The 14,929-nt window shown below is 41.0% G+C and overlaps 1 protein-coding gene and 1 long non-coding RNA gene across 3 annotated transcripts; both read right to left on the bottom strand.

The window, feature by feature from the left end:
- Nucleotides 1-5,580, bottom strand: LOC107276380 (probable WRKY transcription factor 72). 2 transcript variants are annotated; one of them, XM_015787982.3, is made up of 6 exons: nt 5,399-5,580; nt 4,858-4,935; nt 4,560-4,631; nt 3,849-4,415; nt 3,585-3,698; nt 1-1,212 (listed from the first exon to the last, which is right to left on the bottom strand). In XM_015787982.3, exons 1-6 carry the CDS (start codon nt 5,513-5,515, stop codon nt 274-276), a joined length of 1,887 nt encoding a protein of 628 aa, XP_015643468.1. In that variant the 5' UTR covers nt 5,516-5,580; the 3' UTR covers nt 1-273. The 2 variants fall into 2 exon arrangements, with proteins under 2 accessions (XP_015643468.1, XP_015643469.1); XM_015787983.3 differs by lacking the exon at nt 4,560-4,631.
- A 5,649-nt stretch (nt 5,581-11,229) lies between these two features.
- Nucleotides 11,230-14,866, bottom strand: LOC136356917 (uncharacterized). The gene is made up of 4 exons (XR_010741939.1): nt 14,727-14,866; nt 13,544-13,627; nt 11,870-11,945; nt 11,230-11,789 (listed from the first exon to the last, which is right to left on the bottom strand). It is a non-coding gene; the product is annotated as an uncharacterized lncRNA (long non-coding RNA).
- Between the last annotated feature and the right edge of the window lie 63 nt (nt 14,867-14,929).

Genomic DNA, 14,929 nt, shown 5'->3' with positions numbered 1-14,929 from the left:
TTTGTCCATGTATCATATGTTCATTCATCTTTGGCTAACTCAAAAAAAAGGGAGGGGAGGAAAACACAATTACATGTTGTTTACAGTTAATCAAAACAATTCCTGTATCCTATATAGTCAAGATGATTCCCTCTTATGACACACACTAATCAACATTGTGACACAAGTATATATTGCCCCTGCATATCTACACCAAATTGTGATCAAATCCCAAAAATGTTCCAATGGATTCAAATGATGAGCATAAGTATATGTATATCTTCAGCTAATTAATTAATGTGCTTGCTCTCTGTTCGCCACAGGAGACGTCGACGCACTCGTCGTCGATCCTGATAACCCCAGCGATGGCTGCAAGAACATCTGGCTGCTCGAGCTCGCCGCCGCCGCCGCCGCCGTCGACAGCGACGAGTGGGTCAGCCCGAGCCCGAGGTGCTCCCCCCACTTGAGCCCGACCTTGCTGTCCTCTCCTCCCGACGCCGGCGGCGAGCCCTTCTTGCCGACGTACGACGTGATGGCGGCCGCCAGCGCCGTGTGGAAGCTCGGGTCCGCCGTGATCGCCTTCGCGATCGTGTCGGTGATCACGCTCGGCGGCGGCGGCGCCGCCGCCGCCGCCTTCTGCTGCATCTGGTAGAGCGGCGGCGCCGAGCCGCCACCGCCGCCGCCGCCCTGCTGCCTGCTTCCGTTGATGCTGCTCAGCGCAGCCTCGAACGACGACGAGCTCTTGCCGCCGCCGGCGTTGTACGGGTGAGCGGATAGCGACGCCCCGTAGCTCAAGTACCCCGGCCATGGCGCGCTACTCGGGCCGGAGCCGGAGAAGGTGAAGCCGGTGGAAGGGTACCTGGTGTGCGAGAACCTGTTACTGAGGGAGAAGGCGGCGTGGGAGGAGGTGGCGGCGGCGGCCGGCGAGGTGAGGTCGAGGGTGATGGTGGGGTAGGAAGGGGTGGAGGTGATGGCGGCGGCGGCGGCGGTCGGGAGGAAGAACGGGCGGCCGCCGATGAGGGGCGGCTTGGAGGAGGCGTCGAATGCGAGGGCCGGCGACGCGGCGGCGGCGGGGTAGGCGGCGAGAGAGGTGGAGGAGGAGCCGGAGATGAGCATGGAGGCGGCGGCGGAGGTGGTGGAGGCCATGGCGGTGGCGGAGACGGAGAGCGGGTGGTTGTGCGTGCCCTCGTAGGTGGTGATGAGGATGGACATGTCATCCGCGCATCGCTGCACCTGCAAAAAACGTGCATGGTGAGCACCAAACAATTTCTCAAAATTTTTCAAGAAAGTTTCACGAGTATTTGTATTGAACTTTTACAAGTAAATGTGCAACAACTCAAAATCTAAAGGCAGCTTTGATAATTGTTCCACTTTACTATTTTTCTTTTAGCGATTACATGGAAAACTCAAGTGCACTCACACACCACCATACGTGCGCACCATACTCACACTCTCACGAATGTGCTCCATTAACATATACTCAAACACATGAAGACCAATAGTAAATCCTTACCCCCACTCAATTGCTTATTGAAAACGTGTATGTAATGTTCTTTTTTGGCTAGTCCAAACTATATATTTTTTGAAGCTATAGTATAGACTATAGTAAAAGTTGTCGACTTTTGCTGCAGCATGCATCGTTGGCACCGATGTTTTTTTTATTAGCTTTTGATCAATCCTTTTATTTTAGACCGGGTAAACTTGCATTCGTTTCAATTTGGACCACCCGACTATCTCCTCAAGCATATGAACAATCTCAAATACATCGGCACTACTTGTCAATGAACTCCCATAGCTATATGTGAGACCATTTCTTTGGGATATGCCAAGTTGAATGTAAATGAATAAAACAAAATTGAGGGTGGTCCAAAGTGTCACAAAGGTAAAAGTACCTGATTTAAAGTGAAAATATTGGTTAAATGGTAACCAAAGTGAAATTTACTCATTTAAGTAATTGGTGGACAGATTGGCTTGAGATTTGTTTACATGTTCAAATTTAAACGGTTTCAGACTTTCGGGGTATCTTACTGAAGCTTGTCACTAATTTCCTTTTAAAAAAACTTATCACTAAAAAGGGTGAATAGCCAAAGTGGTCCTCCAAGTTTCATCCAAGGCTCAGTTTAGTGCTTGATGTTTCAATCTATCCATATTAGTCCTTCAAGTTTTCATTTTAGTTCAAACTTATCCTTGAACCAACAACTCTCTTCATAAATGACACTTATACCCCTCATCATTCACATATATAAGAGAAAAATTGCATGCTTGAATTTTTTATAGATAATACATAGTATATTATGTAAAACAAAAAAAAATATGTACTAACAAATGTATACGATAGCAATTGCTTAAGTTTCATGTGCACATGTTGAAATAATGGGAAGTACATCTGTAATGTTGTTTATTCATGTTGACTTTCTCTTTTATAGTATATAGATGTATACAAATTAAGGGAAAAAAAGAATATTTTCGAATAGAAATATTGACTAGAAATAGCATATGGCATATTAAGTGGACCCAAGGATGATTTCAAGCCAAAACAAATATTTGAAGGACCTATGTGGACAAAATGAAACGTGAAGGACCAAATTAAGCCTTCGCTGAAACTTGAGGGACTAAATTAGCTACTCACCCCACTAAAAAAATTGGGACTATTTGCAAGAGAGAAATTTGAAAGGCACCTATATAAGGGCCCACCAAGTTATCAAAGAAAGCCCAGTAACCTAATCTGTACGGTTGGGCCAAACCAGTTTGATTCGACCAATGAAAAACCCGGCCGCTTGCGCGCGCCGCCGCCGGGAAAGGCGGAAATGGCGGGGCGGCGGAGGGAGCGAACCCTACCTCGAGGCGCCACCGGCGGCCGGCGATCAACACCTCTCCTCCTCCACGGCATGGAGTGGTGGCGCCTCGCTGCGTCAGCCTCGCCGGAGTGCGCGGCGGCGCGTAGGCGTAGCAGTTCAGGCTTCGCCCTAACTCTGGATCCCAAATCCCCCATGCGGGCGTCTCTCCCTCCACCAATCAGGTCAGGCTCCGATCCCCCATTCGCTTGTGCTCTCCTGGTTTCTAATGTCTGGTTGCTTTTAGCCTAGTGCTCGATTACTTGATCTAGCGGATTTTTTGGACCAATTTGGTGGCTTGGATCATATTTATGGGGTGAATTCGTAATACTCAAGCGATTAATAACTTAATTAGCTCGTGTACTACCAATTGGCAAAATTCGGTGGTGGATAAACAGAGTACTCTGAAACCAATAGTTGGATTTGATTCGGAAATTGAGACCATCAGGACTCATGACTTGTTAATTGTTAGTTGGTCCATTTCTACCAATCAAATATGGTTCAAACTGAATGTAATTTGGTTCAACTACTGTGCCCAGACCTACATATGTGCTGATCTATCCCATTGGGTGTAGTCTCTTTGTTAGTTTGGGAACTTGGATTCAATCCATTCCTTTCCCGCAAGTCAATTTTTTCGGTGAGTGAATTTAAAAGGAGTTGCAATGTTGAACAGAAAGATGCGTACCACTGTAGCTTTAAAGACATATGCCAAGTTGATTTGATCATTATGGTTTGATTTATTATAGATGGTACATAATGCATTATATATACCTGCTTCCTGACTGGGCATCCTGCTGCCACGGTGCACCGGTAGTAGGCGCGCGGGCACGGGTTCCCCTTCGCAATCTTCTGCCCATACTTTCTCCACTGGCATCCATCATTCATCTGCACAACCATACAAATTTAATCACAAATTTTTCCATCATATCTCGTTTATTTTACCATTACCTTAGCATATTCTATTAGAATTTAGCAAGAGAGAACATTTTCCAACATAAATACTTATACTAGCTGTATATACAATTATTCTCGTACCGTTGGCGCATCACATCTCGCTCTCACTGAAACCCTAGCCTTCTTGACCTGTGGCTGAGGAGCTATGTCATCCTCGGCTTCCGCGCCGACGCTCCTCAAATTCTTCAGCATTTTGCTTGGTGGCCATTGCTCTGTGGTCTCTGCGGTGTCATCCCTAGCATCCTCAAAGCTGCCTTCAGGGCTCAACGTCATCACATCCGGCTGTACCTTCTCACTGTTATTAGCATCAACTCTGCAGTCTGATAATCCAAGAGAGAGACCTCCTTTGATCTTCAGAAAATCTTCAGTACTCCCTTTGACTTCGCTACTGGTGGTACTCTTGTCTTCCTTCTTGCATTTGCTCGTGCTCGTTCCAAGTCTCAGAGAGACGAGTTCAGGCTCCTCGATGTCGGTGGCCGGAGAGTCTGGGAGCTTCTTAGCTCGGCCTTGCTGAAGAACGTCATAGAAGTGCGTCTGAAGAGATCTATAGTCGTGTGAGATGCGCGACAGCAACGTCTTGAGCCTCTCGTTCTCTTCTCGTACTTCACCCATTTCTGCCCTTGTTGATTCAAGCTTATCATCCTGACCCTGAAGCCATAATAGTGCAACAAAATGTATTAGCCATATTTGAAACAATTACATATGATAATGGTCACTTGTCTTGTGAACGACATAGCTAGGTTGATAGAAAAAGACATTGGTATAACTATGATGCATGCTATGCATCCTGACCTTATTTTGAGCTTTCATGTTTAGCAATGATGAGTCCATACATGATCTTTCTATTGGGCCTGGTGAACACACCTAGAAAAATAAACTGATGGTAAGAATAGTCTAGAAGAAAAGGTAAAGTGTGTGTATGAACTTAAAGAAACTAGTTGGTTTTATGACAATTCCAATGAGTAATTTTAGGACAAGAAAATTAGACGTTAAAGTTTACACTGCTGCTTCTTAATTATGAAGTAAAAAGAGGCAGAGAAAATGGTAGAAATTGATTAATGAATTGATGGGTGGGTCAGAGTAGAGGTACCTCCTCCTTTGTGCTTGATATGTTTTGCAAGGACTTGAAAAAATTGCCATCTGAAATTTTATCGCCATCTTTTATAACCTGCAATATATCATAGAATTGAAGATACTATATATCAGTAGAGATCAAGACAATACACAAATATATTCAGGCTAGCTACAGAGAATCTATAAATTAACTTTCCTTCCAGTTCATATATATATTATCCATGATTTATCAGTGCTATCTATGTACGCATAAGAACCAGTGGTTCTCAATTTTTTTAAGAAATTGATGAACACCGCATTTCAAAAAAGGAAAAATCGATGAAACCTGATTAATTTGGACCAAAGAACTGCATCTCTGAAAAAAAAAATCCCTATTCCACGAACTAAGAACAAGAACCCTGAAGAGAAAACTCTACTAGTCCTAGTTGTACTTACCCAAATAAATGATCCAACTTTTGGAAGAAAGGTTAGAAGTTTATTTTTAGATAAAGGAAGCGTAACCTTTTCTAGAAAGATAAGAAATACATATATAGTTCAGATAGAAAAGAGATCCATACCTCGTCTTTTAACCGATCTTCATGGGTTCCAAGCTGCCTCTCTCCCTTGATCATCTCCTCTTTCATGTACATAGAAGCTAGCTGCTTTGAGTCTCCCTTGATCATCTCCTCTTTCATGTACTGAGAAGCTAGCTGCTTTGAGCAGCACAGCTACCTCTCCTCTTCTTCTCAAGTTCTTGTCTGCCTTCAGCTCCTTCTCTTCTTCCTTTTGTTCCTGCACCAGTATTATGGCTTAATTATAAAGGCAAGCCATGTCCTCTTCCGTCTCCTCTTTGGACTTTTGCATAAATTAAGTTGTAACCTTGTGCTTACCTATGTTAGGCGGTCAGCATCCTAAATGTCAAACACGGCCGCACTCTTGGGTGACTTGTGTGGAGAGGAAAAAAAAAAGAGCACAGGCGACTGAGATTTATGTGGATTTCAACGTGTGTAACATGTTGCTGTTTTGTTGAAGGGCTGATTCTAAGATGTGTGTCCAGACTGCGTACGTCTGGCCGGAATATGATCTAATAGCACGTCCACCGTTAATGTCCGTACGAAGCTTCCTGCAAGTCTTTGCCATGGCCGACTATTATAGGACCATGTGTTCAAGTAATTGATTGATTTTGAAATTTCAGCTGGACTTTAGGACGATAGCTAGGTCCTTGTATGATGATCATAGTCCCCTGATAAAGATGGAGGGGCAGCTCGAGTACTAGTATAATATTTTAGGAAAAATGCTTGCACACCATGACTGGCCAATTTAATGAACATTCACATTCTGATGACATGCTAGCTAGCTAGTTTTCAGAAAAATTGGGGAAATTTGCTAACAAATTCTGGTTCTCATGTCTGAGTTAGATCAATGACAGCTTGTCCGTATTGGTAAATTAGAGGACCACACACATCTTAATTTTATCCGAATTGATTGGTGAGAGTAGAGGACCACATGCGTCTCTCTCATAAGTAAGAATTTATCTTGAGTGCAAACTCCACTTCATTCAACGGGCTATAGTAACATGCATGCATGATACTATAAGTTCCTAGAGTAGTATCTAGACTTGATCATATATGTCGACTAGCAATATTCCAAGACTTTGAAATTGAATGCCACATCATGATCACTCCTTATTCAATCTGTATATATAGTTTGATTGATTCTTTGAAAACAAAGAATACGTATGGTGTTTTTGGACCAGGCAACTAATTGGTCTGGAAATGTGAATTGAGTATAGACAGTAGGTGCCGTTTCGAGTTGTAACCAAACAGTCTGGTGTGCTCAGACGAACCAAATATGTCAACATCGAATTTCAGCACAAATTTGGCAAGTGAGATTGCTTGGCAGAGAAGCAGACTGGCAAATCCAGCATACTTTCGATGTCGATTCAAGATTTCGTCTGGGGTTGTATATAGCAACTCATGTCCGTGAAAATGGATAATATTCAGAAACACCACTAACCAGAAATACAAAAATCTAGGACACAGGCATCTTACAGAAACGTTTCTTTTGCTCAAGAAAACTAATATTCTCTTGTTAGCTAGATCTATCATTAAGAACTGGGCTCTGCCTGCAAAGCTTGGACTATGACTAGATTATATCTCCTAGATCCAAGGTTTATCAGTGGACCACTTGTATGGTATTCTATGGAAATCAACAAATCAGCACACTAATAAAATGCATGACCATTGACCTTAATCATAACTATTTCATGGAAATTTAGAGCAGTTTATAGGTACTGTGATCCAAAGTTAGCTGTACCATTTATCTAGATTACCGAGTGGGTTCTGCTGGTGGGGGTGGTCTTCGAGATTCAGACTGCCTCTTATGATGATCTCATTGGTACCCTTTTAAAGGTATGTATAGTTCATGGAGTTGTTCTCTCTGTTGTTTTTAGATCCCAATGCGTTGAAATCTCCATTAGCCATTGCCTAATTAGTGCTGCATGCATGGTTCTCTACTTGCATCTGTAACAGAGTTTTATATTGTATAAATGTGTTCAGTATTAGTTGGCGCTGGCCTTCTCTTTCCTTTCCCCCCTCTCTATGTTTTTTTCTTTTTTTTAAAAAATAACTATGGCAAGATAAAGAGTAAATTCATTTTCTCTGTGCCTGCTCCATTTTGGAACTTCATAGTTAGCTCATATATCGCAGATAAGAGTAGATTTGTTCCACATTGTCTATATAACGGGCATTGCCACCTAGGTAACTTGTTCTTCCCAGCATCAAGTTTAGGTAATTAGGTACTGCATCAGGTGCCGTTCAAGTTTTTCTTTTGAATTGGTGTGCAGGCCGGCCTGCCTGACTTTGCACACTTGTGTTAGGTAACATGGTACAGTTTTGGCTGAGTTTGAAATCTGAAGCAGTTCAAGAATTGCTAGAAGCCTAGAACCAGGATTTTTAAAAACCAGTCCGGTTTCCAACTGAACAGTGCTAGTGTTAATTTGCCTCATCAAGTTTGATTTGTCTTCAGCCTTTTAATTAACACGTGGAATTATTCACTAATGTAGTTCATCCATTGAATGAATCTTTTGTTACAGCCTGTGTGTCATTTTCAGTTGCTTATTTTTCTAGCCCATGATCTATCTCGTCGTCACATATGTAAACTCATGATCATTTGACTTTGAAGAGAAAATAATTTGCTAACTGTCAGAATTTAGGCCCTGTTGAAATTACAAAACTAAAAGTGTCGTAAGCTGCATTTATGCATGCGTTGTTCGCCTATTTCTGATTCTGATCTGTATTCATATGATCATGCATGAATCAGAAGTCAACTCAAATTAATTTATCTAAGTTGAGAAGTAAACAAGCTGGTTAGCTTTTACAATTTGCAACATACGACCTGTAGATTTCGAGTACTGATCATATTGGTACAGTGCAGTTACCATATTCAACCCATTGCAGGTTCATCCTTCAAGTTGACTATTGCTAGTTGTTTATTTATAATTTACGTTATGTATGTATTAGTTGACTTCATCGAGTACCTATCAGTATTTTCACACTTTAAGGCTGTATATTTTTGTTAATTATACCACATGATGCAAAAGATATATGTAGTTCTGAAAGTTTAGCTGTTCTGAATAATTGACACAAGCTAAGCATGAGACTCATGCATGCAGGAAGAATTAGTACTAGCTAAAGAATTAATTCTTTTGTTCATAACTTCAGATGCAGCAATTGCAACTTCAGCTTGCAAGCTTCCTCTCTTTCTCGGAATTCACATGGTCTGAAATGGAAGCAACATTGTGTAGACAGATACGAAGTCAGATGGCTTCGGTGATAGCCATTAGAGAAACAGTCGGTTAATCTTGACATACGTAGTGACATTGGTGGCCATTATATCAGAAAATATGCACCAGGATCACGTAGTAGCTAACATAGTTTTCATGATCCCAAGAAAAAAAATGTTTGGCTTAGGTAGCCAAGAGGATTGACAAGTAGGGCACACAAAGGGTAGTTAGATCGAAGACACACGAGTACAATGAGAAGACTGAAAGTACGTGTGTCCTGTTAATTAATTTATAGTTGCAATGATCAGAAGGAACCTTCAACTTGACGCCCAGCTTATGTCATGCTTATGTGCCATTCATGCATCCATCCATCCATTTTATGCTAATTAAGGAGATTAGCTGTGCTCTTGTTGGCTGCACAACATGCAATCCCATGGTACATTTATAGTAGGATATTATTCAGAGTAGAAACTAGAAAGCAATGCTTCTTCAGAGGATAGGGCAGACTTAAGGGGTTGCATCTATGGACTACTTTGCATATATTGCCTTTCCAATTGCCCCCTTGTGAACTACAAAATTGTGAGTAAGGGATCCAATATATGTTTGATCAGATGATAAACTTTAATATTGATATCATCATGGGGGCGGCATATGGGGCCGAGCTTTTCAACGATACCGTCAAAGTGGTGCCTAATCACAGGGCAATCCACATGGACTCATTGTCATCGGGGCAAAGAACTAGGCAACCAATTGGAGATTGATTTGGTTTCTAATCCATTTTCAAACCGGTTGCTTCAAAGCAAGTGACTTCCCTCATGGCAGAGTCCTTTGATTTTGTATTCTTGTGTCAACTTTCATGGCCTATACAGTATTGGGAGTCTTCACCTAGCATGTGACAACTGTTCCCCTATTGATTGAGCTTTTCCGTTGAACTGTGCACAAGTGGTTTCCAATGGTCAAGAACTCAAGGATCAATTAGTTATATTTTGTCCTCCTTTCAGAAAAGAAAAAACAAAAGAAGCAGCCCTGTTTGTCCAGCTCAGATTCTCAATTATGGAACTATTTATGAAAGTCTGGTGCTGCATGGTCGCATCAATTAAAAAGAGAAACTTCTACTGAACTATTTGCAAGTTGCGTCGCATGCATGGTCATAGTCACTGCCATGACATAATTTGCTAGTGTGATGTTGAAAAGTGCTCATCCTAATTGTTTACCTCACAATTTTAAGCATGATTGACAAAAGGATACCTATAACAGGGACATTTTTAGCTATACGTTATATATACCCGTGCGGTGTAACAGGATGAAATATAGGGAACTTGGTTTGAAATTTTTTTTCTACAATTTTATAGGGACATTTTTAGCTTATATACCCGTGCAGTGTAACAGGATGAAATATAGGGAACATGATTTGATTTTTTTTCTCTATACCCGTATGTTGTAATAGGATAAAATATTGGGAACGTGGTTTGATATTTTTTTTTCTCACGTAATTCTCTCGTTGGTCAATTAGGGACGTGGTTCAATTTTCACTTCTCTCGTATGTTTCTCGCGGTTGGTCAGTATTTTTGGTACATTGGATTTTTGGAGTGGTTTTTCTCTACGTGGGATGGTAGTGAAATTGGAAGGACATCGGTGTTTTTTATAATAGTAGAAAAATTCCCCGTCAAAAAGCATCAAAGAAGTCTACGACAATTTCATGGGGCATTCTATCTTTGAACTGTATGAGTAATTAATCCTAAACATGAATGGGGTTTTCTGATTGGGTGTGAAAAACATTGAGAAAAATGGAGAGAAGCATCTCGCCCAAAAAATTTGAGTTCTGATTGGACAGGGGACTTTTATACAGTTTCGTCACTGTCGCATCTCTTTCTGCCATTATTTTCAATAATTATAGCGTCCTGTACGTTTGATGATTTTCCATGCTGTACTTTCTCCATTTCAAATATGTTCTTTTCCTGTTACAATTTCTTCCAAATTAGTTGCGCGTGATGGAGATGGTTCATTTGATTTTGGCTATTTTCTTTGCAAAGCCATGTGAGTTTGGTACGACTTGGAAGTCCTTGAATTTAATGTTAGAGCCTGATGCTCTGGTACCAATTGGAGACTATCCAAACGTTGTATTTGACTATATGTATTAGTACATAAGTATATCGAAACCATGTGTCTTAAATAGGTTAGATCTGGCGTCCATGACCTCTTACAACATTGACCAAATGTGCTAGCTATCTAGTGTCTAATATTTCAGTTCTTTTTTATTCTGGAATATAGAAAGTCTCACTATCAATCATCAATCAACATGTTGACCTTAACAAAATTTAGTGTGTGATTCAAGCATTTTTTAATACCTGAGGCTTACATCAAAGAGAGGAATGAATGGTCATGCTGCCTAGGTTAAATTAGGACAATGTAAGATAGGATCAAACAAGCTGGGAATCGATTCCAATCACCTAGCTGTATACATGTATCTAATTTCCAAACCTTCAAGAAGTTACAGGACGTAATATAGGATAGGAGAATAGATGAATAAACAAACTGTACCTTAGTTTGGCTGCAACTGCAAACCAATAGAGCACAACCATGTTGACAGAAAAAAAAAATGGAGAGCAATAAGTCAGTTCATTATTTAGAAACAAAACGTAGCTATGGATCTTGTCCAAGTTAATCAAGTTGCCCTTTAAATAGGATTATCTCATACAAACAGTTGATCATGGACATGAGTAAAGTAGACGAGCAAATATGACCAAAGAACACCTATCCTGTAGCTGGTAAAATAAAGGGGAATATCTAACTGCTGGTTTCTGGCTGACTAGGACATAGACACAGTTTAGAAACATATAAATTCAACGCTTTTGCGTAAACGTAACAATTGGATAAACAGGACTCCGGTAAAGTACCTTTTACTTAATTTGAAGTAGGCTCATATCATTTGGGTTGAAAGGGGTGGGTCACCCCCTACCACCCAACATGGACTCCTTTTCAGATCCAATTTGGGTTTCTGTCTCTGCTTGATTTAAATGGTACTAACTTCATACGGTATTGTTTAATGCAAATGTCAACAAATGTACAACAGATAGGTCATGAGTTCTGAAACTCGTAACTGCCTCCATCATGCTGAACATGAGATAGTTGACTGAATATGCACGTGCAATCAGATTTTCTTTTCGACCAGTTTCCTCTGAAGTCTGATGTTTTCATCAAAAAAGTTTCTCTTAAGGTTCAAGAAGTTTCAAATTCAAACAACACATAATTGCAAGAGAAGTACCATGCCCTCATCATCAGCACCATAGCTACTTCGGCCTACCAGGGAAAATTTTCCAATGGCAGCAACTGGCAGGCACCTGCCAGGATTTTAGCATATCAAACAACTATTGATAAATGCAAGTTATATCTAGATATTTGAATGTGCAATTCTCAGTTTTTCAAGTATGCAACGACATAATGCATTCAGCAATAACAAAGCAAATTGCTCGAGACTTACAAGTTGTAGATGCACAGAAAATTCAATAATATACTTTCTGCAAATGGAGTAGCATAAGAGATATCGAACTTGGGTTTAACTTAGAGATGTAATGGAATAGCATCCAAATCTGGTTTAGGATGTATCCAGTAAATTGAGGAGGAATGCAAAAGGCAACTGTAGCCACAACAATTGTATCTTAAATATGTCAAACTAGACTCAGTGTGACCCATCAAGCTAGACTCGGTGTGATCCATCAAACTAGACCTACTAGAAACATTTAACTTCTGAACATTACATTGCTCAGATTATGTCATCTCTACAAGGCGCTGGCCCAATGTCATCTCTACATTATTTCATTTTTTCCACAGTCAGGAAAGACCAATTGAAATAGCAGCCCATATGAAAATTGAATTGAGAATAACTTGAAACAGCAGCCTGTAGCAGTAGTTTGGACAACCACGTAACAATTATTATAGCTATGCAGGTCAATGCTTTCATCAAGCTTTGAATTATGCATGCCAAAAACAGGCACTTATTTATTCCCCTTTTCGTTACATCGCGTAAGACCTAAGTACAGTTTGATTCCTTGCAGTTAAATTATAAAATCAGAAAACTCATTGGCTCCTTGGTATTGACGTGGGCTATTATATATAGGGGGCAATTACAACAGGATACTAGATTTTAATTATATTAGCTTAAAACTACAGCATCAGGCATGAAACAGCTAAGATCTCATTAAACCCACTTCTTGGAAACATCTCTAGTGTTCATCAGTTTATTATGAAAACTCTGGTCATGACAATAATGCTGAGAAGTCAAATCATTTCAATGTAGTAGTCTATAACCTAAATGGGTAAATCCTTCATAGAAAAGATAAACTAAAAAATGGTCTAGTCTCATTCAGGTGAATGACGTAAAGCACAAATAGAACCAGTCAGAAGGCACAAGACAGATGAAATTAAAGCAATACATAATCACCGCTCAGTTATTTCTGAAAAGAAATAATATTTACCATACTGGTAACTGTACTTTAAACCATCAAATGGCAGAAGATAAGTGAAAAAGAGAAGCAAATAAAATATCAAAATAATTCCTGATCCATTCTTATGCTCCTGGAGTTCTTAAAAGAATATGACAAAGTTGTGGTCTCATTGTTTCCACTTTAATAACTTTAGGGAAGGGAAGTTGACCAGTTGCTTCCAATAAACTTGTTCATACTACATTTCATTCTTGTCATCTTCTCTTTGATGAAAAATTGTCACTGCTGTTTTACTAATCGACAATTAAGTGATATAACAACCAATTGAATCATTAAAATCTCAACAAAGATTAAAAATAAAAAGAGGAACATAAGCCATAACATATGTGATTGCTACATTTTGGAATTAAACCCTGTGCCTGCTGATTACTATCACTCGATTTTTAAGAAATATGAAAACTTGAAGGCCCAAGGAGATGCAGAGGAGAGAAAATTACCCAGCTGAAGTTCCAAACAACAGATTTGCCTAATTGGGTACCTTACACATCCTCCTGCAGAAACTTCTTACAGTGGTTGGTCAACTGAAACCATATTTAGCATATTTAGTTGTGCCTGACAAGAGTATAGAAATAACAGAAAATGCAAATGATGTATTGCCATTTCTGTTTTCCCCTTGTGGGTGCCGCAGGGTTAAAGCCTGCCCCAACTTCTGCCTCTCATACAATAAGCAATAAGCAAAGTGCAGCCACAAGATAAGACAACTTGTCTTGGTTAAGTCAAAGATCCTATATTCACCAGGACAAGGGACTATCTGATGTCCACCATCATTTGTTAAACTGTAAATGACACATTTTTTTATGAAAAACGATGAAACAAGCTTCATGCAAACTTCTAAGAACGAAATGAAAACCACGAAACAAAAGCAGCTGTTTGTCCCGACCACAGAAACTTTCTCAAAATAGCAGGTTACTATTCCTACACGTTTGGTCAACGTAAGGTCAGTCATCATCTTATACGAAACCAAACCTTTTCTCTTAGCCAACCCAACTGCACAAGTGAAATATAAAAAAGAGTTCAGCTAAAAGGCAGCCATGTTGGTCAACTCCTCTCGTCTTTGTCCATCACATACACAGCACCACAGAATTAACCCTCCCCCGATTCGATAACTCCACAATTTCATCAGGTTTTGATCCTAACCACTCTGGACACATCTATATGCCAGCCAAGAACAAGACTGCAACTTTACCCTGCTAACACAGCATGAATGTGAAAATCCCCAATTAGCAAGGGAAGCTACCTGGATTGCGGCCCTAATGCCAATAAAAAAACAAACAAACAAAACGATTCAGCAGGGGAAATGTTCAATTCTGCACTATTTACTGCCAATGACCAATGTTTAGAAGCTCCCGGGTATCATCACCCGATACAAGGGTAAGCCTTACCCTTCGCCCTAGCCGCCGCTACTCAGCACGGCAAGGCGGCCAAAGCGGCTAGCTCTCGCTGTCCGCCCACCGCGGCGCCGGCGCCGTGGCCTCGCCTCCCCTGGGTTTCCTCAAGAGGAAGGTGCTCGGCCATGGGCGTCGCTCCGAGGGGAAATCGATCGAGAAATTTTACCTCGTTCTGAATCGGTCGAGCAGAAACAAACAAACTCCCGATTCCGGCGTGGGCGAGGAGACTGACCTGCGAGACTGCGGCGATGGCGATGGCGGTGGCGGAGGGAGAGATGGGACGCGGCGGAGGAGGAGGGAGACGGCCGGCGACGGCGAGGTGGTCCACCATTTACGGCCGGGAGATTCCTGCGGCCCATTTAATGGCGGTTCGCTTTGCTTTCCGTGGGCTGGGCCGAATTGATAACGAGATAAGAATGAGAGCCCAACACCCAA

Source organism: Oryza sativa, chromosome 6 (assembly GCF_034140825.1).
Source record: "Oryza sativa Japonica Group chromosome 6, ASM3414082v1".
In the NCBI taxonomy this organism is placed as follows: Eukaryota; Viridiplantae; Streptophyta; class Magnoliopsida; order Poales; family Poaceae; genus Oryza; species Oryza sativa.
This window is presented reverse-complemented; position numbering and strand designations above follow the sequence as displayed.